General features: G+C 42.8%; 1 protein-coding gene across 6 annotated transcripts in view; it reads left to right on the top strand.

Moving 5' to 3' along the window:
- The window catches only part of GRIN2C (glutamate ionotropic receptor NMDA type subunit 2C), a 74,519-nt gene that overhangs the window by 26,620 nt on the left and 20,003 nt on the right, over nucleotides 1-27,896 (top strand). For 5 of the 6 annotated variants that reach the window (XM_061616086.1, XM_061616083.1, XM_061616082.1 and 2 more), the window contains 5 exons: nucleotides 387-501; nucleotides 5,976-6,187; nucleotides 10,801-10,969; nucleotides 14,106-14,259; nucleotides 25,904-26,029. In XM_061616086.1, the coding sequence (XP_061472070.1) occupies nucleotides 387-501; nucleotides 5,976-6,187; nucleotides 10,801-10,969; nucleotides 14,106-14,259; nucleotides 25,904-26,029 (776 nt within the window). The remainder of the gene's footprint in view (nucleotides 1-386; nucleotides 502-5,975; nucleotides 6,188-10,800; nucleotides 10,970-14,105; nucleotides 14,260-25,903; nucleotides 26,030-27,896) is intronic. The other variant, XM_061616087.1, reaches the window with a different exon arrangement.

Raw genomic sequence — 27,896 nt, 5'->3', positions numbered from 1 at the left:
ACCTGAGATTATTGGGAAAGGGAAAAGATATAGTTGTGTCCGGTACAGAAAAGCTACTCTCCCCACAGCCCCCCTTGCTGGGCATCTCTTCCTTGAAATACTTCCCTGCACCCCATTTCCTGTTTAGCACTTGCATTGCTTGAGAAAAAAAAGGCATCTCATAGGAAGGTGTAATTGTTTTCTATAAAATGCACATTAACAGCCTTACTCTGAGCTGATGAAGCCTGGGTGGTCGTTGAGAGGTCAACTTGCGAGAGGCAGAAAGGGGAGCATTTGCTGTCAAAGGAAAAGAACAGAATGCGTTATCCTGATGACATGGGGAAACGGCCGCTCGCCACTCTCTCCTTCCAGCAAACCCCAAAGTATTTTTCATTTACTCTCAACAGGCATTTGCTTAATGTGACATGGGAAAACAGGGATTTCTCCTTCAACGAAGGCGGCTACTTGGTGAGGCCTACTCTGGTGGTGATCTCATTGAACCGGCATCGGCTCTGGGAGATGGTGAGGGCTCCTTTTTCTTTTTCTTTGCCATCTTGGCTGGGAACGCAGGCACAGCCACGCTGCAAGGCACCTTCCTCATTCTGCAGATGACTCTCTCCACGACTGAAGCCTCCAACTCTCTCTCTCGTTTTGTTCTTTTGGAGGTTGCCCCCGGGGGGGGGGGAACAGGGGGAAAAGTCGGAATGATAAAAATGAAGGAAGGGGAGTGTTTAGCTTTAAACCAGAGATGGGGAACCTCTGGCCCGATGGCCAAATCTGGCCTTCCAGGCCTCTCTGTCTGGCCCATGGAACTGTCCCCAGGCCCAGGCCAAACCTCTCACTGCCCCTGCTTCACACCTGAGTAGTTGAGCCTGGCTAGAATGCATCCTTGAACTCTGATAATGCCTCTTGTCTGGATGGAAGATAGAGAGGGAAGTGTGAATATGTGTAGAAACTAGACTGCTGTATAAAGACAAAATTTGCATCTGTTTCTTTGCCCATTTTTGCCTTTGGCCCCACCCACCACTTGGTATGTGGCCTTCAGAACGTTGCCCAGAAGAGAATGCGCCCTTTCAGGCTGAAAAGGGTTCCCCAACCCTCCTTTAAACGAAAGAAATCCATGGGAGTTCCCAACTGCCAGGCACACTTGTCTTTTTCTAGTTGTGCTTTGCAGTTTTTCCCACTGCTGACACTGAGGTGATGGCTTAACTGAATGATTCAAAGCTGAATATGACGCTTTCCTCAAATCTGTATGGCAATTCAGCTTCATTTCATAAACAAATTGAAGCACCATGAAATGAAATTTTGGATTCATTTATTCAGTGTTATACAACTAATTTATTTAATTTACAATGCCTTCATAATTTATCACATGCTACAGGACACATAATTCAGTTGGAAGAGTGTATATTGCAACGTCCTTGTTTGTGCGAAATTACTTTTTAGTTTCCTTTCACTCACATGGAATTGAATTAAAAATAAAACTGAGCAGATTATATGAAGGCAAATTGGCATAAGTGAGTTATGTATCAGAGATAAGGACAAATTTAAAGGCTTGTCAATAAATTATTCAAATGTTGAAAACACATTGGGAGATGACCCCTTATGACAGGGATGAACAAACTCTGCCGAAACATTTCCAGATGTTACAGTCCAACAGCAATCAGCCCCAGCCAGTATGACCCAGTGATCAGGGATGATGGAAATTGTAGGGAAACATCATCTGGATGCTCACAGGTTAGGTATTTCTGCCTTATATGAGATTAACTCTAATTGAGAGTTAAGTATAACACCAATAATATCCAGTGTCAATATCTAGGTATGCGATAGGGACTTTCCAAAATGATCTACCTTAGTGTAGGGATGCTTGAGGAATTTGATTTCTGTGAATTCCAGTGCAGACTGACTTGATCAATACCTTCTGGATTGGAACATATTTACCTTCACATTTTGCACTTCTCTGAATTTTTGATACAGCTCGACTAAAAAAAGTACCAAAAGCCATTAAAATGAGTATATTTGGATAAAATATATTTAAAAATCTGTGTATTGAGATACAATAGTAATTAAATATATTTTTGTGATAGAATAGGCATGACTCTTCAGGTTGTTTTTTTTAAAAATCACATATTAATGTGAAAACAACATGGAATGGGTTTACGAATAAGCATATACAAAATTGACACAGACCAGAAATAGCCTGATCCATCTCTACTCCAGAAGAAAGACAAAAGATAGAACATTGTTTTGTTTTTAGATGTCTAGGTATCTTGCTACAAGCATTGACTGTGGTTCCACACCACTGTTTACATTTTGGGTCCGACCATTCTTTTTTTCAACTCACAGGCCATCCCTACTGTTAGGCAGAGTGAGATGCCCACCTCAGGCAGCTGATTTTCAGTTTCAGGAAAGGGCAGGAAATTGCTATTATTGTTGTTGTTGTTGTTGTTGCACTTTTACTGTCTGGAAGTGGGGAGAGGTACTTGTCAGATTTTCTGTCTTAGATGCAAAATATCTTGATTGGCCTCGGATACTGTGCCGCTTAACCTGGGGGTAGGAGAAGGGGCACCATTTGATGCTTTGCATTAGGCAGCTAAACATCATAGGAACATAGGAAGGTGACTTATGTCAAGTCAGACCATTGGTCCATCTAGCTCAGTACTGGCAACACTGACTGGCAGTGGTTCTCCAGAGTTTCAGACAGGGGGGATACCCAGCCCTACCTGGAGATTCTAGCATCTGGGGTTGGCCTTGCATATTCAGTACTAATTTTTGGCCCTCCACAGATACTGGCTTCATTTGTCCTTGCATGATCTTACCTTAGGAATATTCCAATAGGTGTAGGCTCTTGAACTGTACTATATGCCTAGATGTATCAGAATGTTCTAGAAGCTGCTGAGGGGTTGGGCTGTGCCTCTGTTCTTATTAGCATGTTCTGTTACTTAAGGCATTTAGACTGTTCTGGTGTCCATTCATGCAACAAATTCCTGCTGTTGACAGGAGAATATAACTGGCATTGCCTCCTCACTCCGTTGTTGGGCATTTAAGCATTTGAGATTGAAAGTCATTGTTTTCTCTCTTTATAAGTGACAAAATCTTGAGGAGAAAAATACAACCAGTTGCTTGTGATGGCCAAATGTTTCTGGAGTGTGCGTGCACATATTATTCTATCTAATAAATGTGTGTCCAAATTCTTCTAGTTGGGTTTTCCATTCTTTTTGGAAGAGGAGAGCTAAGCTATCTGTGGAATAATGTTGGTGTTAATTAAGTAAACTCTGCTGTTTGCATAATCATTTTCCATTGACGCTTTTCCTTTCTGTTATGGCTAGTCTGGGTTGTTAAAATGATCTCTCATGCATCACAGCAATGATTACTATTGCTTTATCAATACTACTGTTAGGAACTAAGAATACAGTGCTATACACTCAGTCAGTATGATGATATTTGCAGTGTTAGGATGTACTTATCGACGCTGATCACTTCTTTTATTCTGAAATTGAAGGGATCAAGGGACATGCCAAATAACAAACCAAAAAAAGGGAACAAATCTACCTCTCCAAACAGGTAGCCTTTCTTCCCTCCATCATAGTTTCTTGCATTTCTTTTGCATACCATTGCGACTTAGAGCAAAAGCAAGTTTGAAAGGTACAGTTTGAATTTAGTGATTCACATGCCTCAAATTAACCACTGAAACGTCAGAATTTTGATCACTACATTCCAGAATTTAATTCTGAAAATTCACATGCAGAGTCATTTCAGATGTTCATGTTTCAGTGGTGAACATAGCCAGGCTTACCACCCAAATCCAAACAGTGTAAACATTTAGGAAATGTTTCAAGAAATTTAGGTTTAAATTTACTGGTATTAAAATGTGGCACTCCTAATTTGGTGCCCCCGTGTCATAGAGAGAAATGGATTTTATGGTGGTGGTGTGAATTCACCTCAGATGAATTTTTTTAATTCCTTCAGACATTTTAACTGTTCTAAACCCCACCCCTGCAAGAATTAAAAGCAAAGCTTGAGAAGAATTTAGGGGGACATATTACTCACCTTGTATTTCAGGAGAGCTTTATGAGCCCCTGAGATCCATGTTTCTGAACTTGGAAATGCAGATCTTGGCAACATCTGTAATGTTAAATGATTCTTGCTCCAGCTGGACCACTGTTTGATCTATCAATTTATTACATAGCTTTTATTATCACAATACATAAAAATACTTATACATAAAAATAAAATATACTAAAAATGTAATGTCCATAAAATAACAATAACTTTAATGGGGTTTTCAGTTTCAGAACACCCTAGACTCATTTTTGGCATTTTATGGAACACAGGAACTCTGCATTAGAGTATCCCATCCCTTTTGCAAGGGAACCTAACAAACTTTACCTAACAAAACAAAAGCCTTGTCTTTCATCGCTCACCATGCACATCCCTGTATTGGTTTCCATAGTATTCACAGTCAGGATGATTCAAGAAATATAAATGAGCAAGAGTTTCCCCCACCCCTTTTTTCTATGTATAATGGTGTTGTTACGTAAATGTGTATAAATGAGCAGAGATCGTCAACGGTCTGAGATGCATGTGTGCCAGTGTGTGCATTTACCTACGTAGCAGGCTTTTACCCTGCATTAGGATCACTGAGACTTAAGACTTAGTAAAATAAGAAAAGCTACTTTATTTATAGACATACATAGTAGATAGGAAAGGCATACCTAGTTCTAACTAACTAAGTTGGAGGCGCAACGCCCAGGCGTGGGAATTGCCCTCGTGGCTAGGAGAGAGAGAGCAGAGATAAAGGTGTCTCCCCTCTCTCGGACAGTCGAAGAAGAGAAGAAGGAAAGGGCAGAAGGAGGAGGGACAGATAAGCTTCCCTAAGCATATCAGTCTAACGATGGAAGGCAGTCAGAGCATCACAGGTAAAGGTAGCCAAGCCTAGCCATCTGGAGGACCCTAACTCTATCTCTCTTCTGGAACATAAACAAAAGAACAAAACAGGAACTGCTCTTGCCCCACTTCCAACAGGTGTGAAGTGGTCATTTTAATCCATGTCCTGGCAATCTCTTTGTTCATGGATATGACAAGGGACATGGTTTGGTTTCTCCAGGAAAGCAGTTCAAATTCTAGCCCTCAAGCTTTCTGGCAAGTGCCTTATTCAGCTGTTGGCTGCAATGTCTAAGTAACAGGGATACAAACAAGAGAGCAGGTGGGGAGCAGCAGAAAGTAGGCTGGTGCGTATTCTAGCGGGTTACTGGAGCTGGAAAAATGTCCTGGAACAAAAGGAAATCTCTACACATTGCTCCATTTAAAAATCCGAATTCCATCTGCCTGGGGTTACATCCAGTTTATGTTCAATCTCAGTAAATAAATATAATATCTATTGCCAATTTCTGCTGGACGATTTCAAAATCCAGCACATTTAAGGCTAATATCACCAATTCTATTTCTGAAATGATTGTTATATCTCCTGGAGTCGCTTGCAGCAGGAGTGTGAGTGCAAAAAACACACACCAAACAACCCACCTTCATTCAGTTGGGTGGGAAGACAGAAACAAACCATTTGTCTTCTGTATCCAGAGAAAAGAGACTGAATGTGAACTGTCCTTGATTGCCCCTTGGCTTGTGATTATCATCAAATCGTTTGGCAAATTGTTCTGGGTTATGGGACTGCCTGGAGACTGTAACCCCCACCCCACCCCATTTAAGGTAAAAGCTGCCAGCAGCATGCAGTCACTATGCTCCAAAATCTTTACTGGCTTTCTGCAGCTTTCTGGGCCCATTTCATGGTGTTTGGTTTTCTTTGAGCTGTACAAGGATCTGGCTCTGTCTTGTAATCTCCTTCCCCATCAGTCTCAAGCATTTACTCAGGAATGTCCTGTTGATGACAATATACCATGAAAGATGTCAGGGCCTGGGATGTCAAAGTTATGTAAATAGCCAAGGGCATCCTTTTGCATGGTTCAAACAGCATCCCTCACTCTCTGCCTATTTCACAGGTGGGGAAATGGGAGAAAGGGATCATCCAAATGAAATACCCAGTGTGGCCACGGTATGGATCCTTCCTGCAGCCCATGGCCGATGGCCGCCACCTCACAGTAGCCACCCTCGAGGAGAGGCCGTTTGTGATTGTGGAGAAGACGGACCCAACCACAGGAGTGTGCGTGCGCAATACTGTCCCCTGCCGGGAGCAGGCCAACCACACAAAGAGGTAAATGGAAAAGGAGTGGAGTGAGATAGTACCAGGAATTTCTCGGACAAGCTTAGCACAACTTCATAACTGGCTTCACATTTAGGGTTGATTTACTGATATGGGGTAGCTTTTGAGCACTAAAGTTTCCACTTCCTCCCCCACCCTGGCTGGCAATCTCCCCCAGCAAATCTCTACAGCAGGGACAGCCAATCTGGTGCCCTTCACATGCTGCTGCACTACAAGTCCCATAATCCCTGACCATTGGCCATGATGGTTAGAACTGTTGGGAGTGGATGTCCAACAACATCTGGAGGGCATCACATTGACTACCCCAGTCTTACAGGTATTTCCATTACAGCTGACATAGTGTTTCTCTTTCTCAGCAAAGGATATGCTTTGTGGGTCGCTATCAATCACCTGGTTTTACTATATGCCTTTGTTTTTCACCACAGAGAATAAACAAGGCAGGCATGATCTAGCTTGAACTTTGTGGTCTGAGAAGGCTAGGTGCAGAGCCCAGAATCTTTGCAGAATTCACTGGGGGATTGATAACCCTTTGGGGTTACTCCTTCAACAAGATAAACTTGGTTAATGGTTGAATGGGTGGCTCCATACTTTATGTGGCAGTCCCAGTTCTTCTTGTTACACTGTCATCCCCCGAAGCAAACCTCTGTCATGTAGCGTGGCATCTTCCTCAGCAACAAGGCTAAGCTACATGTGCTAATGAGTCCTTCAAGTGTTGTGTTCACAGTAGTACTTGGACTGGATGCTTGCACTTAAAACAGCTTAGCTGCAAGTCTGCCAACTCAAATAATGCCAGGATTGCAGCCATAGATCCTACTCAGGTCTGGAAGCAGGCTTAAGACAATTAAAAGTTTCTGGGCTTGCTTAACTGATCAGGCAAACATGCGTATCAGCTGAGTGACTGTTGGCTTAGCTGGCCTGCCCTGCTTGAGGCAGTCTGCGGTGTCACTGACTCTCCCACCCATCCACTACTCTTGCTGCCCCATAACTTCAGAAACAATCTTCTGACTTTGTACACCTGCCATGTCCCCTCCAGTCTTCTGCATATTGTATGGGGGTCAGGCAGGGGTAGGGGGAGAGGGAGAGGGAGAGGGGGGGGAGAGGGAGAGAGAGGGAGAGAGAGAGAGAGAGGTTAATGCTTATTTCTGTAGCTCTGGGACGCTGTTAGTTTTCCAAGGCAGAAGTTAGGGGCCTGAGTCCAGGAGAGGAAACCACCTGAAGCATGTGGTATGTTGAATGTCTTTCAATTCAGCTGCGAAGCTGGGAGGAAGCTGTTGTGAGTCCTCATTTCATATTATGCCTCACCATCCTTATAGGCATTGAGTATAGGATAAATGATCTTTCCTGTTGCCTGCCCAGAGAAAATAAGAATCTACCACAGGCTCAGCCCCAGAGAAATGTATTCAGTATCAAGAATCACAAAAGAAACACATCAGGAGTTTGGAATTGACATATTTTAATTTACATCACACAATTCATTGAATTTGCATAAAAATTACACAAACACGACGGATGCTAGGTCATGGCTGGAGGCATATTTTGAAAAGCCATTTGTTCACTTCCCAAGGCGGCACTAGGTGTGGGAGTTGCCTTGATTGATGGAAATGATAATCAGTCAATGGAGATCTCAGTATTTTATTTCTGAAAGATTTAGCAGGGGAAATGTGGGCACTGACAAAGACAGAAGTTACCTTTTGCATTCTTGGCTAGCTGAGTCATGGGGATCAGAGCATTGTGAGCTTTTCTTTTCTTACCCTTGCCAGAATCCCTGTGTTTTCAATATTATTATTATCATTATTATTACTACTATTATTTAGTGTGGAAATATAAAAAAGATAAAATAACTTGTATAGAGAGAGAGATCTCAATGCATCATAATTAGATGTATCATATATTTCCAGTAAGTCAATTTTAAAAATCAGATAGTCAAAAATAAGCTAAACCCTAGATTCACTAAATTATATTAGGGATATTAAATGAGAATATCCTTGTGTTGACTTAAATTATATTCTCATTCCATAATAAAGGTTGCTGTGTTTTTTTAACAGGAGGGAATTCGGTTCAGATGAAGCTTTTCTTATCATTGCATTGAAAAACTTCACTTGCTAACTTTCTTCTTGACTTACAGCTTTAAAAAAAAAATACTGATAACTGCAGATGAACAAGGATCACAGCCAAAAATACCACTTCCGCTAAGTAGTATTTTAGAGTAGAGATGGGGAACCTGTGGCCCTCCAGATGTTGCTGGACTCCAGCTCCCATCATCTGTGACCATTGGCCATGATGACTATAGCTAATGGGTGCTGTGGCCCAACAACATCTGGAGGCCCATATGTTCCTCAGTCTTGCTGCAAAACATCAACAGAGTTTGAAACAGAGTTTTCTTGATGAGGAAAGAAATCTTGTCCCAACACAGACAGTTTGATTTCTCTAGATGGGCCTTTGTTCTAATACTGAGGGTCTTGATGGGTGTCTTTGGTTTGTATATTGACTTGAAGCCCCAGGAGCAGAATTCTTGCTTCAAATTCTGTGTCTATAAATGTGGTGTTTCCCCAACAGGCTACCGGGTGAGCTGACCCATCAATTACACTTCCAGGCCTGCATGTGTGAGGCAACTAGCTGGAAAGGTGATCATGGCAATCAGCCTGCCATGCGCCCCCATTGAGACCCAACCTGAAAACTCTGCCCGTTATTATTAATCACCTGCCTGTTGCTGACCTCTGTAGTTCTCATCAACCAACCTGCTGGGTGAAGAAACACTTTCTTCCCTTAAATTAAATGTAGGTTGAAAATGAGTAGCAGGCATTTGGACTTAATGGAAACACTGATTCTGAAACTGCTTTCCAACGGGCAATAGTAGGCAATCAAAATAGCTTTAAGTAGAAATGCCACAATTGTACTGTGTGTAAATCATACTGAAAGACTTTGTGACTTAGGGTGCTTTCATAGCTGGACTTTCCCCTGTATCCAAGGCCTGAGATCAAGCTGTGGTGGTGGCTATAGCAGTGGAACCCCCTCCCTTTCCTGTCCTTTTGAACAGAGGGAAGGCAAGGGCAAGAGCCTCGGAGATCAACATAGTATGAACTGGTGAGATGCCAGCACTCTAATGTGTCTGTCCCTAACTTGTGAACCAGCTCAGAGAAAGTGAGATTTCAGCTATCATCTCCAACAGCAAGCCATGCAACATTTTAAGCAAGTCTAGCTTTAAGGTGGAACCTGAGGGTTTTTGACCAGGCTTGTAAGAAATGTTTTTCTGTGATGGAAGGAACCCTATTTTTTTCCTCTTCTCTTTGCTGTAATGGCCTCTCCTGTGGCTGGATGTTCTCCAGACTGTTTGGAACACCATTCATCCCTCCACCCTCAGTCATTGGTATACAAACTTTCACAGACATTATCAAGAGGGAGAAGCTCTCTTGGCGGAAAGGATAGCATGTCCCCTCCTCAGGAGTTTAGCAGTAATTGCAAGACATCTAATAATGCAACGCACTCTGTTTATTTCTACTCTGCCCAGTTCCTCTTGAGCTAGGAGACATCCCCTCCATGAAGCTCCTTCTGGAATTTCCTGTGTCATCAGCTGGTCTGTCTCTCCTCCCCTTCCTCCCCTCTTTTTCTTGCACACACATATCCCTAAAGGAGAAGGATTGCAAATGCTCGAGGGAGAGGGGACATTTTTGCAAATGAAACTTCAACAAATTTACCAAAGCTACCCACTGTCTTCTTTTGGTTAGAAAGTGGAAATGAGCAGGACTAATAGCTTCCATACAGATGTGTTTTAGATTTTGCCTTTTAAATAGAGACCTTATCCCAGTCTGCATCTGTGTTGGAATTGTTTTTAGAATTTTAAAAAAAGATATTTTAAAGATTTACTGTAAAAGATGTGTTTAAAGATAATTTGTTTTTAAGATATTTTGAGTATTGTTGTTTGCTACCCTGAGCTCCTTTTGGGAGGGTGGGATATAAATTTAAATTTAAATAACAACAATAATGCTTTCTAGAACTATCAAACATAGTGGACTCTTTCTCCCATTCATCCTGCCCAGCTACATAGATTGTGTGCGTTGTGCAGCAAGGCCACTGGGCTCCAGAACCTCACAAATGCTTAGTGGACAAGAGCACACCGCTGGAGTGTGTAAGAGCATTTGCACTGTGAAGCTGTCTTCTGTAATGGCCATCTCTCTCACACACATGCACACACAGAGCTGTGAGGTAGCAAAAGTGGGGAAGTCAACTTTTATTGCCACTGATTAAGACATACAGCTCCTTTACAAGAATCCTGTGATTGGAATATGCTCCATTATTCAGTGCCATGCTAACAGGCAGTTGATTATCTATTGTGTTTTTTACAAACAGCAGAGCTGCAGACTGCAGTAGGTATATGAGGCTGGTTGCCACTTCCAAATGAGTTCTTGCCTCTCTGAAAAAGAGCAATGGAGCCAATAGCTATAGTGTGGCTCTGAGTAAGTATGCAAGGGGCCAGGGAGTTAGGCTGACAGTGCCCTAGCACTTAAGTGATTGTGGAGTAGCCCTGGCATGGCCATAGCGGGGGACACAAAGGACTAATAAGCATGATGTGTGTGTGTGTGTTTAAAAAAATATTATTCTTTCAGTGGGGATGAACCTATGGACCCCTATACCAAGCTCTGCTGCAAAGGCTTTTGCATTGATATCCTAAAGAAGCTAGCCAAGACGGTGAAGTTCTCCTACGACCTCTACCTGGTGACAAATGGAAAGCATGGAAAAATAGTTGATGGTTTCTGGAATGGCATGATTGGTGAGGTAAGAGGATACATAAAGGTTGCATTGTCCTAGGAAAGTCTATGCAATGCCTATATAGTGAGGAACAGAGAAGTCGCCTTGATGTGCAAGATCTGGCAGTCTCCTGATGCTTCTGTTAGAAGGCGAGCCTCAGATTTTAGAGTTGGATTCTCTTGTCTTTCAACAACCTAACCATTTTTGCATGAGCATGAGGGAATGAACTGATCATCATACCTAGGATCAGGAAGGAAGCTTCTTTATTAGATTTCTTGGTGAAGTTAGGATTTTTTAAAACTTTACCTGTAGCTGTAGGGCATCTTAGTTGCTTGAGCCCTCTGAAACATCCACAGTGGAATACTACACGACAGGAATCCCTGTGCTGTGGAGATACAATATATAATTTATCAGAGAAGCTTGTTCCATGGCTGCAGTTTATATTTTTTCATCTGTTGATCGTATGTTTTAAACCCCCATCCATATATAGGAGCATTTTACAGCACTGGTGTAACAGCCAGATTGTAAGAGCAAAATCAAACATCCCAAAAAAGTACCTAGTACAGTTCTCCCAGGAGTGTTCCTGTTCAGAATACAAACTGGGAAAACTGCATGTATGAAAGCTTGTGTCAGAAATGTTCTGCATGCCAGGACAAGAGATTCTAGCCTAGTCTTCTTCCTTATGTCCTTTGTGGGTTGCAGGAGATCTCAACGTCGGGGAGAATTCAAATATGCAACTTGCCTAGTCCTACGGTTGCTGTTGTGTCAGAATTTGTAACCAAGAGAGAGACAGTTTTATCAGAGCATTTAGAAAAGGAATGGAAATGTTGAGACATTACACCAGACTCAGCTTTGGTGTGCTCCAGCTGCTTTGGAGCAGCTCAGGAGCTATGTATCCACCTGAACTGGCTCTCTAAGAAGTGTTTAAAGCTACTGTGAGTCACCAGAGCAGCACTAAGTGACCTGGGAGTGTTAGCAAATTTGGCTAAGCAACCCTAAGAGAAAAAGTTGATGTTTGACACTAATGAAACGGTGTATGTGTGGGTAGGGGAGTATTAAACAAGCAGCTCCAAGTCTTAGCTGAATGCTCACCATTTAAGCCATTTCTTTTTAAATAGAAATATTGTTTGCTCCAGGATTTCAGCTGTTACCGTTTTCCACAAGAGAGGATGGGATAAGACTTCAGACGGGTCAGGCAGTATCTGTGATCTGAAGCAGCCTCAGAAACACATGGGGGTTTTTCAAGTAAATCTCTCTGGTTCAAATTTGCTTGGAGAAATTTGAACTGGTTTGTTTTTTTGTTTGTTTAAAAATGACTAATTATGGATATTGTTTGATTCAGAGATTTTTGAGGGGGGCATAAGGTATTGAATTTAGCATGGTGTGACCCAGTCATAACATTGCTGACCCAATCCAGCTTCTTCTCACCATTTGCCTCTGGGTGCACTGCTGAGAGGAGGGGGGGGAGGATCAATGGATGCAGGATCACATGTGCAGACTGTGTACAGGGAAGGGAGGAGGCCGCAGAGGCAGAGCTGGCCCTCCCATGCAGTACAGGCACCATGTTGGGAGGAGAGGTGAATTGGTGTGTGGATGGTGCAGCAAGACTTTCCCATGTGCTGGCTGTAGTTGGGGAGGGGCACCATTTGGGCTCCACTTCAGACAGCAACATGTCTTGTGCTGGCATTGCCTTTTGCCGAGGGAGGAAAGGGTTACTTCTTAAACAAGATACAGATTATGGCAGAGTTCACAAACTGAAGCGGAGGGTGGCAGACCCAATTGTTGTTGTGAGACAGACCCATTGAAATGTCAATTAACTAAGTTAGTCATGTCAATTAAACTTCAATGCTGAGTAGGAGTAGCACTGGGTACATCCCAGTATAATTTTGAAAGCAAACATATAGAGACACACACACACAGTCTTAATGTTGATATGAATAGTGAACTTTTGCACTGGGACAGAATTTCATCCCATTCCTCAAACACCCAGTCGTTCCTTAACCACCTTACTTCCTCACTGCCGCTATTTAGCTCATATTCTTTTTTGCCCTAGCTCTTTCTTTGTCATCATCTGTCGTGGGCATAATGTGTGCTGTGGGTTTTAGTCTCTGCACTGGGAGAGTTTGGGGTCCCATCATTCATTCACTGGGTTATCACTGAGCCATCCACAGTTAGCTCTCCTCTCTGACCTATGTTGCATGACCTGACCCCCATCCCCAGATCTGATGGTTCTAAGCCTGGTCGAGGGGATTGTTACACCGAGTGGTCTCAAGAGCTAGGGCGTGCAGTAGGGAATACAGAGAACCTTCATTAGAGTCACAGTAAGATAATTTATTCTTACTCAGTTGCAAGAGTGGAAAACAGCATAATCAGACATTCCTAAGGCAGACAGAGCAATATTAAACACAAGATGATATTTCTGATAGGAAAGGGAAAGGCGACTGCATCTACCATCCACGTAAAAACACTTTGCACATAGACAATCAGTGTGATGGGGCGATGGTCTTAGCTTAACTGTACGCCTAGCATGCTAGTTTCCATATGCAGGGAGGCGATTTGTTTTGTTTTTAAATGAGAACATTCAAATGTGTGATTTAATCCATGACAAGGGGGTGATGTGCTTCCATTGCCAAATGGAGTTTAGTCCAAATTTAGCATTTGCCACACATGTCTCTGGACTTTGTGATACCCTGTTAAATGCTTAAATAGGGTTGAATCATGACTAGATTGGCAGATGCACACAAACACCTTAACCAAAACAGACAATTCTGGTCACCGCACACATAGAAAGCTAACATATCAGGGAAGCAGCTAGGTTAGAATCTTTCCCCTTGACATTCTAGCTTTCTATATGCAATGAGGTTTTAAAAATTTTTTTTATACAAATCACTAGTATTTTCATGTCAATAGGACCTCCACAGGGCAATTCTATGCACATTTACTTAGAAGTAAGTTTCACTGTGTTCAGTGAGGCTGATTCACACATACGTATGTACAGGATTGCAGCTTCTTCCATTTGCTAAGAGGTGCAGCACAAGACAGGGAAGGAATCAAGTAGTCCAAGATACTTTGCTCCATTGTGTGAAGCTAGTTCTCTAGATTTGCGGGGCGGATGGGTGAGAATTTATTCATATCATTTCACACTGTTTTTCTATTCCTCAAGGTGTATTACAAGCGAGCAGACATGGCCATTGGGTCCCTCACCATCAACGAGGAGCGCTCACAGATCATAGATTTCTCTGTGCCCTTTGTGGAGACTGGCATCAGTGTCATGGTAGCAAGGAGCAATGGGACCGTCTCCCCTTCTGCTTTTCTAGGTATGAGCAAATACCAATAGTACCGAAAAAGTGGGACCTGCAATGAAATAATGCCGTGTTGGAATGCTCCTGTTCACTGTTTCAGCCAGCCATGCTTTTCTCCATAATACTCTGTTCCATGTGTGGGAAATGTTTGGCCCTCTAGATGTTGCTGAACTACAGCTCCCATCGCTCCTGGCCATTGGCCATGCTTACTGGAGTTGTAGTTCAGCAGCCTCTGGAGGATCAAAGGTTCCTCATACCTGTCCTATTCCATTATGTGTGGATGCTGCTGTTTTGGCTATATAAGCAACGGCATGCACCTCTGGTCATCAGAAATAGAGGGAATGTCAGTTCCAAATCACATGATAATTGAGCAGTTTTAACTACCTAGATATCTGGGATGCTAACATACAATTAAGGCTATATATAATGCTATCCAGTTTCAGTTTCCAAGTCGAAAATAGTGATTTGGAGGGAGGATAGATATACTTCCAAAATAACAGTTTACATGAATATTCCATTTCTTAATGTCGTCTGGTGTTTTCTCTCTTGGTGAATGTTGAGTCTAAGGCATTTTTGTTGAGTGATTCCTGACATGGTGACATGGGTGATTCCAGACAATTGGGGGGATCTTGTAATGAGCGACATCAAATGATACATAACAAAAGATACATAGGTGGCTGTGTGCATGGTGATGGTACTGAGGGCAAATAAAGGTTTCTTATGGGTAAAGTTTCTTATGGGTAATCTGGAATCATACACTGAACAGGATGGCATTACAATGCTACGTTTGACTACATGATAACGTTAAAGAGGGCAAGTGAAGTCCAGAGATAGAGAGGAGGAGGGTGGGCAAGCAGTGTAAATGAATGGAGTGTCAACTGTAAAAACGGAGGATTTATACTGCCGAAGGTTATAAAATACTGTGCAGTTTTGCCTTAACCTAAATAAGACAAAGAGATTATGTCCAGAAGGTTCTTGAAATGCATGGGGAACAATCCTTTCAAACTGAAAATTGGGCAACCAATTAGAGATTAACAATTTGGGATGATACAAATGTGGAAGAACTGTAGGTGAACTGGGGAGAACTTGTGATGAAGTAATAGCTTGAGATGTTAAGAAAAGAAAGACAAAGGTGAGTGGTAGGGAAAATGACAACGAATATGTAAGAATGTATTGCTTTCAAAATTGACAGGAAAAGTCACATGAATGGAAACCCTCAAGGGACAGTGCATCAAGGAAGGTTGGCAGCAAGGAGATATCATCAGAGATACAGTTGCAAGTAAAACACCAAGAAAAGATAGCTGGGTTTGGAAGAGGCCGAACTGTCAAGATATATAATGTTAATTACATCCCCCTTATCTATCACATGAGTTTATTCCATCAGTGGAAGAAACTAGCTTGGGTTGGCATGATTTGATCTTAACAAATCATGCAGATCTCTGGTAATACCCAATGATGTCCCAGATACTTTTAAAAAATGCATTGATTCATTATCTGTTCTAATAACCTTCCAGAGACATAAAGTTAAAGAACTTATGCTTCCTCTTGTGTCCCTTTCACTTCTTTTGAGAAAAAAACATGTTGCCCTTTTCCAGTGGAGTCTCACTCACCTTTCAAAATTAGTTGATACTCAGCTCCCAAAGAGATTGTAGAAGCCTCCTTGTGGGCTTCCCAGAGGCATCTGGTTGGCCACTGTGAGAACAAGGTGATGGACTAGATGGACCTTTGGTATGATCCAGCAGGGCTCTTATGTTTTTAGTATCAGTCCTTGGGAATTTTAAAGAGGAGACCAAATTGGTATATTATTCTTCAAGGATTGTGATTGTGTAAGGCTTAGGAATTCTTTCATTGCCAAAGGGTGTAGGACAACCTTCAAGTTATGTGAGTCTGTGTCTGGATTCAGGCAAGTGAAGAGCTATGCTGTGTGCTAGCTTATGTGGCCAGGAGACTCTGTGGATAAGGAGACTCTGTGAGCACTTACAAACAAGGCTGAAATTATTATTATTATTATCATCATCATTTATTACCCGCCCTTCACCCAAAGGTCCCAGAGCGGGTTACAACACTTTAAAAACATATAATTCAGCCTTTCCCAACCAGTGTGCCTCCAGATGTTGTTGGACCACAACTCCCATCAGCCTCAGCCAGCATTGCCAATGGTCAGGAAAGATGGGAATTGTGGTCCAACAACATCTGGAGGCACACTGGTTGGGAAAGGCTGATATAATTAAAAACAACCCAAACAACATCAGAGAAAAATTATACATCTCAGGTGTTGAAGGCTAGGGTAAAGAGGTACATCTTCAGCATTCGCTGAAAGTTGTACAATGAAGTTGCCACCTCAGTGGGGAGGGACTTCCACAGCTTAATGGCTGTAGCAGAGAATGCTTTCTCCCGGGCCACCACCACCCCCGAAGTTCTGAGGGTGGCAGAACTATCAAAAGGGCCCCTTGAAGATGGGCCTGTTCTTTGCACATTGAAAGCTTTGGTTAGGATTACTAAATTCTATTTGTCATGATAACACTAGTGTGGCCGCAGCAAACTTCCACCTTGTATCTGAATTAATGTGTCTCTTTCCTGCTTTGCAAAATGAAAATGGCCGGGAGTGATGGGAGCAACATCTATGGGATCATTCTGACTCTGCTGACTTTCAGTGCAAATTTAGGCTAGCCACACCCTTTCTCTGACTTGGTTCTAATTTCACAAAAGGGATTCTGTGAAGCAAAATATTAAAACAATTTCATCAATAGTTTTATGGAGTAATTTGTGCTCCTTGAATTAAATGTACTGCAGGATAAAAAAAATTGCTCTGATTATTCACCCTAACTGATGGGTGCTCCATTATATCTTTGTGGCTGAACTCATTGTCAGCTGCCAAATGCATCAATTACACTGTCGCAATCCTAGAGTAGTTTGGAATGAATACCAAGTGGAAGGCAGATATTGGATCAGCAATAGAGCTCATTTTCTATGTAAAGTATCATTTTTATCACGGATCAATTAGCTTGCTAGCACTCCTCCTTGCCAATTCTTTCATCTCTTCAGTGTTGAATGTCCAGCACTTCAAAATGTAGAACTGAAGCTAGCCATAGCCTCAGTTTATAAAACATCATAGGTTCTCAGAATCTTAGTATCCTTTCTTTTGTTTATTCTGGTCTAGATTCCTTTCATCATCCCAACACAGACACACACTGTAAACAGTCCAGCATAATACAGCCACTGCTTATTAAAACATAGCCTGTAGTGACACTTTTATTGGTAAAATGCTTGCAACCCCTGTTTACAAGGATCTCGATGTATTGTTATGGCTGCCAGCCAGCCATTCCTTTGTCAGGGAGACTGCTAGTTAATAGCCCAGGATAGCTAGTAAATGTCTTTTAATGGAAGCTAATCATTAGACAGTTTCTTGATATAGAGCTCTCTCTGAAACATTTTGAGTAGGAGAGCTTTCGGAGCTTGGGACGTGACATATCTCTTTCTGTAGCTAAAGGGAGGGGGCTGGTGTAAGGTGTATGTTTGTGCTTATGAGAAAGGGGAGAAAGAAGGGGGAAATGACAGAGGGGGGTGTACTTCCAGACAGGCAGTTCCTTGTCCTAGCGCTACCCAATCATTGCTCATCCACTGAAAGCTGCGCATGAAATTGCAATTGACATTACATACTCTAGGCAGGGGGTGTAGTGCTCTCCCTCCCTCTCTCCCCCTTACGCTGTGTTCCATCCACACTAGTGGATGTGATGTAGCCGTGTAGGCAAGGAAGGGACAATTCACCTTATCAGGCCATTTGTTTACCTTTCCTCCAGATAATTGTTTAAAAAATCATCTTTAAAATTTGCCTTAAAACACTTTCGTTTTAAATGCTACTGCATTTAATAACGTTCAATAACATTGAAAGACTTCAATAACATTGAAAAATCTTCAAAAGTGTTTTAGGGCAAATTAAAGGAAGGGAGGCACAGAAATGGTAACAAAATGTCACTAACTGGAAAGACTGGAAGAGATAACATGGTTGTTGGGTTTTTGAATCAGCACTTTAATTTGCACTAAAACTTTTTTTTATTTTAGAGCTGGTACACAAATATTGAGGCAAAAAGATATTGTAGCTCATATTAAAATTTCAATTAAAAACAAAATAAAAACACTGATAAAATAGTACCTCTGGAAAATGTAATAGTGAAGGTGTGCCAAAGCAGATGTGTGGCAATAGATTCATACATCAAAACCACAGCTTTTAAAAAAGATGTAATAGTGTTAAGGCAACCTACACCTGTGGAGATTGCGCTGCTGTTCTTTTCAGATTTTGGATTTTCTGTGGTCTGAGACAGACAGAAGCAACATGGGGAAAACATAGGTTGGATTATGATGTCATCTAGATGCTCCATATAAAGTGAGTGAATAGACTGTGGCTATTTCCTGGCATAAACAGAAGCAGAGACAGAGGCAAATGGTTTGCTGAAGGCTGGGAGCTTCTCAGGATAGAGTAGGCCTTTCTCTGGAGATCCCGTGCAAGATAGTGGATCTCTTGCCTTCCTGCCTGATAGGAGTGTGCATGTCTGGATCCCTCATTGTGCTCATTATTCCATGGGATACTAGTAGAGTTCCTGATTGCACAAAGAAGTGCCTATGCAGGTGTACTTGCATGCACACATGGGCTGCATCAAGATCACCTCCTTGCCTACATGCATTGTTTCTTCATGGGCTGACTCATTTTCATATCTTGGGATTGAAATATATTGACAAAGCCAGAAGCTTTGGTTCCAGTGCTTGATATCACAACATTTATCATTTGCCCTCAAAGGAAGGAGTATGCCAGGGATGTGTTTACTTCCACTCTGCAGAGCTCTCTTGGAGACAATTTACTCAGTGCCAGGTGAGGACATTAGCTTCTCATTGGCTCCCATGATAGCCCCTCCAAGGCAGGCAGGACTTCCTTAGACCTGCCCCTCCTCCTTCCTGTTATCAAACAAAAGCTGTCACTTCCTTTCTTGTGCTTCTCTGGCACCCACCCATCATTGATGCTGAAAGCTGAAGGCACTTGATAAACAATAGGGATGCAGGCTGGGCACAGAATTATCACTGCAGTCAATGGAAGGGATCATATCAGGTTTTTGGAACTGCAAGCACATATGGAAACAAAGGGGGTTCTTTATAGATTACTAGAAATTATATCCATTGGGAAAATAAAATAATGTAGTTGTACGCATACGGGAGCCTTGTATGAAATATTAGCTTCTAGCTATTTTGATAGCTGGCTGATGTTTGTGTCTATGGAAGAGTTTGTTCTGCCTTCCATCATTCTCTAGTTTTAAAGCAGGCATACTATGTTATGCAAGTTAGCATCTCACAGTATGACAGTGAGCAAGTGAGCTGCATCTTCCATGGGGGATCCAGCATCATGCTGTTGTACATTTTGAGGATGGCATTTCAAAGCTTCTGGAGTATAGCTGTGTTTTGCCTTTTGACACAGCAGGTGATTGATCGGTCTAGAATCTCAAACAGAAGCTTGTTTAACAGTTGGATGGAATCTATTACACCTCATGAGAGGAATCGTTTCACATAAAGGTGACGCTTCTCAAGAAGATGTGGGCTGATGCCTAGAGGAGTGGAGATTTGTTTAGTCCACTTCAGGATTAAGCATAAGCTCAATGAACAGGAGCAGGTGGCACTTCCATGGAGAAAATGAGAAGTATGTCTAGGAAATATGTTATGTATGAAATGAATACATTTGGAATACATGTACAAATGGATAGGGTCCAATTTTACCTGTTGATTCAAAGGTCGAGATTCCTGCACAAAGGCACAAGTACAGTCTTAGGCCAATGCTCAGAATGAAAGCCAAACTGACTGATAGCATCGATCAACATGTGTGTATTTGTTCCGTGAACAAGCACCTCCCTGTTGCATACCCATGGCTCTGAACTGTGCTCCGAGTAGACTTGTAAGCAGTAATACGCATACCAGGTCCTAGCTAGAATGTTAGTATGGGGTAGGGATAAGAGTTTGCTAACGGCGGTAGTGGATGTTGTTGCTTAGCTGGCTTCCCAACATGGAAATTACTGGTGGTAACTGAGAGACTGGAGGAGGAGGAGAGTTTGGCATGGTGTGGGTGCAATGGCAGAGCCCACCACTGCACCAACCTACCTGCTGCCCCCCTCCTTCTCAGATACTGGCAGTGACCTCTGGTAAACAATGCTGCCCCACGCTGTTCTGCCAGCGGCCACTGGTTAAGTGTGTGTGTGTGTGTGTGTAAGTGTACCTCCCTTTAGAAGAGTATGCACATTGTTTTTGTTTTTTTAAAAAAGCTTGTCTGAAACCTCTCTCAAAAACGTATATTTACCATACAGAAAAATCAAAGAATCACACATTTTAAAAAATTCTTCCAGGACACAGAGAGACAACTCTCCAATCTGGAGATGGCTTTTTAAACTGAACTGGACTGTTCCACTTGCCAGATCCTCTCGGCATCACAGAACAGAGTGGCTGCCTCTTGTGTTCACAGTCCCTCTGGTACACAGCAATTCCCTGTACAAAACCTATCATACAATATATGTATATGTGCACACACACACACACTTTGAAATGGCAACTTGATCATCTAAAAGCATGTTGGAAGCAATGGAAATATTGGAGCATCTCAGAATAATAATAAAAGACTCTTAATATTTATGCGGGGAAAATACTGGAGAACATAAACAGAGGAAGAGGGAAGCTACCTGTCCCCATTTAACAATCTAACAAGGGTATTCGTGGATGTGTGAGGGTGCAAAACTAAGCCCAGCAGAAACTCCTTGGATTCCCACCCCCTTGCTTTCTTTATCTCCTCCCTTTCTCATCTGCCTCAACACGTTAATGAACTGCATCTGATGCCATCAGATAAAGTTTTTGTCTTCCCCGACAGGTAAGGACAAGCTGACAAATGGGCCTCAGTTGCTGTATTTTGAGGGCCTGAATTAATCCCATCCTTCAGTCTGCCCTTTAACGCTGGAGCTCTATCTCTCAGTCTGCTGCTGTCATCAGACAACTGCTTGGGCTCTCTGTGTGCTTCCCTCCCTCCACTCCAGTTTGTAACTGCATGGCTCTCTCCCTCTGTTTGATCCTGTCCACATGGCTCTTATTTAGGCCCTGAGATGTGCTGTTTCAGCACAAGCCAACCCCTGTAGCATACACAAGCAGGGAAACTTGGCCTGAGCCAATATCCTCCTCCCCCCCCCCGGCCATTCCACAATGAGGGCCAAAAGCACAACATAGTGCGCAGAGCGGGCTTCCCCCATTTCTGCTTCTTTAGAAACAGTGGCCTCCAGGTGTTGCTGAACTCCTTTTTCTCCCACCCCCAACCATCGGCCACATGGGCTGGGGCTGGTGGAAGTTCCCCCCCCCAACACATCTATACTGCCAACATTAAGAATAAAAACATAAAAAAATTACATTAATAAAACAAGTACAAAATACATCACTATTCAGTAGAGCAGGTTAATATATCAGCACAGCTGGATCGCCTCTTAGGGAAAGCCTGGGTGAACAGAGGAGTTTTAAGCAGGCACCTAAATGGCAGCTCTGTAGGTGCCTGTCCTGATGTTTGTTTGGGGCATGTTCCAAAAAGCAGGTGCTGCCACACTAGAGGTCCGTGTCTTCGTGCACATAAGGCAAATCTTGGGATCATACGGAACTACCAATAGCGTCTCTCTGGATTGAAGTGTCTGGGCAGGGGTACAAGTTAAGGCATTCCTGGAGGTAAACTAATCCCAGGTTTTTCAGGGCTTACCTGGCAATAACAAGATATGAAATGCTGCACAGTTTGCTGGTCCTTATTCAGCCTATCACTGGTCCAGTTCCTGCACAGCCACACCGGCGCAGCCACCCACACCTGATTCAGATGTTATCAAGAAATAAAGTTGGGTATCATCATCCAGGCACAAGCTCACTCCATCAATACTCCTACAATCTCACTCAAACACACAAGCACATACACTCACTGCACCTCATCACCCTCATACACCAATTCACACTCACCGTAGACAGCGAAAAAGAAAAATAATTGGGTGGTAGAACAAATTAAACCAGAACTATCACTAGAAGCTAAAATGATGAAACTGAGGTTATCATACTTTGGACACGTAATGAGAAGTCATGATTCACTAGAAAAGACAATAGTGCTGGGAAAAACAGAAGCGAGTAGAAAAAGAGGAAGGCCAAATGGATTGATTCCATAAAGGAAGCCACAGACCTGAACTTACAAGATCTGAACAGGGTGGTTTATAACAGATGCTATTGGAGGTCGCCGATTCATAGGGTCGCCATAAGTCATAATCAACTTGAAGGCACATAATAACAACAAAATAAACCACTGTTCCTATCACTTCCTCAATTTCCACTCACATTACAAATAGTATGGGTTTCCAGCTAAGCTGGGGATGGGGAATACAAAAGACGAAATACTCAGACCAAAACTACATAAAATACTATCTGTTGAATTAAACCAATAATACATGAAGAAATGTATTATTGGTTTAAACCGAAGGGACTAGTTCTCACTGAGGCTGCAGATCTGTGTCTGGGCTGTAGCCAGTTCAGATTACAGGAGGAGGCTCACCTGCTGAACTAGAATTTTCAGTCACTAGCCTTCAAAGACTTGTCGAAAACAGCCACGTTTTACAGCCTTACTAAAAGCTTGCAGAGATGAGAAGCACATTTCAACCAGCAGAGCGTTCCTTCTGCCCTCCAGATGTCCCTGGACTCCAACTCCCATTATCCCCAAGCAGAATGGGCAGTGGTCAAGTATGAGAGGAGCATAGCCCAGCAACATCTGTAATGCCACCAGTTCCCAATCCTTGAGCTAAACACTGATCAAAAAGACATTACCACGACACCAGTTAACCCTGAAGCAAAAATGCAGAAAAGCCATCAATCAAGCCACGTCCAGCTCTCAGCTAAGATGTACACCCCCCTCCTGTCTCTTGGGGGGGGCAGATTCCACCAACAGTCTCTCACCCAGTAACAGAAACCACTTCTCTCTTCCACTGTAGCCACTCATCAACCCTATATTATAATAACCAGAGTCTGGAAAGGGAAAAAACCCCAATCCTGCAAACCTTGTATACAAAAAAGCAAGGTAGTTAGAGTCCCACAACATCTCTTGAGGGCCACAGGTTCCCCATTCCTGCTTTAAAGCCAGGCGGGAGATGTAGCAGCTCTGCCTTCTCCTGCCTATTTTGCCCTGTGGCATTTCCATCCCCTCCTCTTCCCCTCTCCACACCTGGAATCTTGCCCACTACTACAGGGGTGGGGGACAAAAGGAGCCAAGGAGGAGGGGCTTCAGCTGTAGCCTTCTGCCACTTGATCAGCAGTTTTTAAAGAGACAGAGCAAATCACCAAGTTGTAACCTGGCAACTTACTCTCGTGGAGAGAGGGTGTGTGTGTATGTATAAATGTCTCCAAAACACAAACACAAAACAAAATAAAGAGTTACATCATCTAATTACTAACAGAATGGGATGTGTTTTACATGTTTTTCCTCTTTACATGTAGGTAGGCCTATAGGTAAGATGCACTGGCAGCTTGGAGATTTTCTGTATACCTCATAATATTACAATGTGTAGTTGATTTCTTTTCCATAGTCTGAGGGAAGGGTTTGATAAATGTTTCCTTACATGTCCCTGGTTTGGATTTTTCTCAATTCTGAGATGGGAATGGCTTCTGGAAGTGGTCCCACGTCATGAAATTCTGACACCAGAAAAAGTATTTCCTCAATATCATAAACATTAAAAAACACACAACCAAAATGTAATTATTCCCTTAAAAGGGATTATGATGAATGTTTCTTTCTTTGCTCGCAAAAGACCAGCCCAGAACAGGTAAATATTTTATACATTCAAGCAACTGGTCACAAGGATGTTATTTCACATTAATCTCTGCCTCAGCCTGGCTAAACACATTCCATCCATGTACCTTGGAGTATATACTACTTTTGACAAGTGAAGGGAAACAGTATTAATTTTTCTTTTGTGATAAGGGCAGACATGTACCTATGGGGTATGTTGTGTTTGTTGAAAAATATCCCAGTGACTTAAGAGCCTGTTCACTTTTACCACCTAATGTGGCTTAGGTTTCCTAAATGTTTCCGGAAATGTTTCACTCTTAGTTCCAGGAATGGTAATTTTTATTGGCAGTCCTGCGTAGTGGGCCAATCTCCCTCACCACTCCCCACCCACACTTCAGTGAAAGGGAGAAATTTGTTGAGCTCCAGGACAATAACATAAAAATTCAAGAGTAATTTGAGATCTTGGTTCAGTGGGACTCCCTGGTGCGTGCCTATTCTGTATTTACAGATGCACACTTTATGATATCTGTGCGACCAATACATGCGACAAATGTGACAAGAGGAAAAGTGAATTGCCCCAGTGGAGCAATGATGAGAGCTCTTGTTTGGGCTGTGGAACAGCTTCTGCTACAATCACTGCATACACACACATCTACCAATATAGCTCTTTGCTCATGTCCGTCTGCAAGAGTCCTCTGACAACACTGGGGACAGAGAAAATAAATGTTCTGGAGAGAAAGGTAAACAGGGAACAAACAGACTTTCCCAGCTTGAAAAGGACATGTTCTAAGCTCTTAAGTGTCACCTTAATTTCCTTTACCTTTCTGCTGTCAAGAACATCATGGTGGACCATTTGAGTGTTTGTGCGATGTGACGCTAGAAAGGCTACACAAATTTTAGTTAGTGAATTTGATTCTTAAAGCCCCCATCACTGGATGCCATTGTAATACTCTAGCCCTTTCCATAGCTGCTGCCCCTGTACGTGTTAAATAAATTTCCAGTCAATGAACTGGCATAGTTTGGAGGTGGAGTCCCCCCCTCCTGCATATTCACTGAGCACCCAGGGGGGCAGCAGCATGTTGTATTAAAAAGGTTCCTGCTTGCCTTAGGCTTCTGTAAGTCCTATATGATATTTGACATTGGTGCTGAGGCACAGCTCAACAGTGCCAAGGGCAGCCAATCTGTATCAGTACCAGTATCAATACCTGTATCAACATATCTACACAAATAATAATCATTTCTTCCATTTCCATTGTTCAGGCTGACACTGGGAGGGAGATGTATCAGGCAGCTCAGAGAAATGCCAAGTTTTGCAGAAGTATTTAGAAAAACAACAACAGAAGTGGGACACCCCACAAAACAGCCCGAGGAGGACGGAGCATGCTCAGTAGCCACAGAATGCTGACTTTTTGTGGGGGGGGGGATGGAATGAGCATCATGGAGAAGGACATGGTTGTCACTGAAACACTGAAAAGGAAGACTCCACATTGTAACGTTTTAAACCCACTAGTTCCCTTGATTTCTTATGTTCAGGAGTGAGTAGTTTATGTAGCCAAAATGAAGGAAGTATCATCAAGGAGAGTATGGCTGGCTGGGGCAGTGAATAGGAGAAGTCCACACTGCAACAATTTGTTGCAGGACCCATTTGTAACTCCTATTGTCACACTTAAAGAAGTAGCACAACAGAGGTGTATTCAGCAGCACAGCAGACATTGAACGCAAATCTCCAGATCATTCTGTCCACTAGATCATCTTTTCTCTCTACACTAGTGGAAAAATGTGTAGCCCCAGCGACTCCTAACCTGTCACATGTCCTGGGTTGACTGGCTTCCTCTTGTCTTCTAGAACCCTACAGTCCGGCCGTGTGGGTGATGATGTTTGTGATGTGTCTCACTGTCGTTGCTGTCACAGTCTTCATGTTTGAATATTTCAGCCCTGTCGGCTACAACCAGAATTTAACCAGTGGCAAAAGTAAGTTTCCAAATGGCGCAGTGAGTGGACATTACAGAGGGGGGACAAAAAGCAGGGTGTTCTTTGTAATAAGCAGGCCCCATCTTATTTATTACAACAAACTCAGGAGCTATGGTCTGAGAGCTCTTGTCTATTGGGACTTTTTCTGTCACTGTTCAGGTTCATCATAAAAGTTGTGAGCATATGCAAGGTTTCGAAGGAACATAGATCAAGTCATCCCATTGCAATACATTCAACCACATTTATGTAGCTGCAAAGGATATTCAAGTGATTTATAACATTTAAAACTGATATAAAAACAAGAATAAAAACATCCCAACATAAGCCACATAAAAACAAAATCCAACTTCTCCATATGACTAAAAACAGACAGAAAATTAAACTCCAAAGTCCTGAGTGAATAAAAATGTTTTTACCTGGCACCTAAAAACAGACAGTGATGGCATCAAGCGTGCCTCCCCATTCCACAAATGGGGACCCATTACTGAGAAGGCCTGTTCTTGTGTTGCTACCCTCCGCACCTCCCTCAGAGAGGGCACACGGAGAAGGGACTAAGATGATGAACACAGAGTCCAGGTTGGTTCACGTGGGGAGTGGCAGTGCTTGAGGTACTTGGGTCCTGAGCCGCATAAGACTTTATAGGTCAAAACCCAGCAGTTTGAATTTTTACTGGAAACTAATTGGTAGCCAGTGCAGCCATGCCAGAATTAGGGTTACATGTTCCAACTGTCTTGCCCTGGTCAATAATCTGCCTGCTAAGTCCTGCACCAGCTGCAGTTTCCAAACAGTCTTCAAAGGAAGCCCCACATATAATGCATTACAATAATCTAACCTAGAGGTTACCAGAGTGTAGCCAAGAGAAGTTAGGCTATCCCTGTTCAGATAGGGATGTAGCTGGGCCACCAGCCAAAGCTGATGGAAGGCACTTCATGCCACTGAAGCCACCTGGGCCTCAAGTGACAGTAGTGAATCCAGAAGCACCCCCAAGCTATGCACCTGTTCCTTCAGAGGGGCTGTAACCTCATCCAGAGAAGGACATGCCCCAACCATCTGGTCTAGGGAACCACCCACTTACAGTACCTCAGTCTTATCTGGATTAAGTTTCGTTTTGTTGGCTCTCATCCAGTCCATTACTGAGGTCAAACATCTGCCACACCTGCAGATGTAAAAGAGAAACAGAGCTGCATATCATCAGCATATTGCTTACAATGCACTCCAAAACTCTGGATGATGATCCCACTTGGCAGTTTCATGTAGATTTTAAATAGCATAGGGGATAAAATAAAATCCTGTGGAACCCCACACTCCATAGGGCTTTACCCTCTGAAGATGACCATCCAAGTAGGGCTAGAAGTACTGCAAAGCAGTACCGCCTGCCCCCTACTCGGACAACTGCTCCAGGAGAGTGCCATGGTCGATGGTATTGAAGCTGCTGAGAGGTCAAGGAGGATTGATAGGGGCACCTTCCCCTATCTCTCTCCTGATAATGGTCATCATGCAGGACAACCAAAGCAGTTTCTGTGCCAAAACGAAGCCTAAACCCCGATTGAAATGGATCAAGAAAATTGGTTTCATCCAGGAGAGCCTGGACCCATGAGCTCAAGAACCTTGCCCAAGAAGGGAACATTAGTGACTGGCCTATAATTATTTAGATTTTCTGAATCCAGGGAGGATTTCTTAAGAATGGTCTTACCACCGCCTCCTTTAAGCAGGCAGTGACTACCCCCTCTTGCAAGGAGGCATTAATCACCTCCCTAGCCCAGCTTGCTGTCCCTTCCTTGCTAGTTTTTATCAGCCATGAGGAGCAAGCGTAAAGAGCACAAGTGGCTGCCCAAACCAAGCACCTTGTCCAAGCCCTCCAGCCTTA

This window comes from Rhineura floridana, chromosome 3 (genome assembly GCF_030035675.1).
Source record: "Rhineura floridana isolate rRhiFlo1 chromosome 3, rRhiFlo1.hap2, whole genome shotgun sequence".
In the NCBI taxonomy this organism is placed as follows: domain Eukaryota; kingdom Metazoa; phylum Chordata; class Lepidosauria; order Squamata; family Rhineuridae; genus Rhineura; species Rhineura floridana.
The sequence above is the reverse complement of the archived record's forward strand: the minus strand, read 5'-3'. Positions and strand labels throughout refer to the sequence as shown.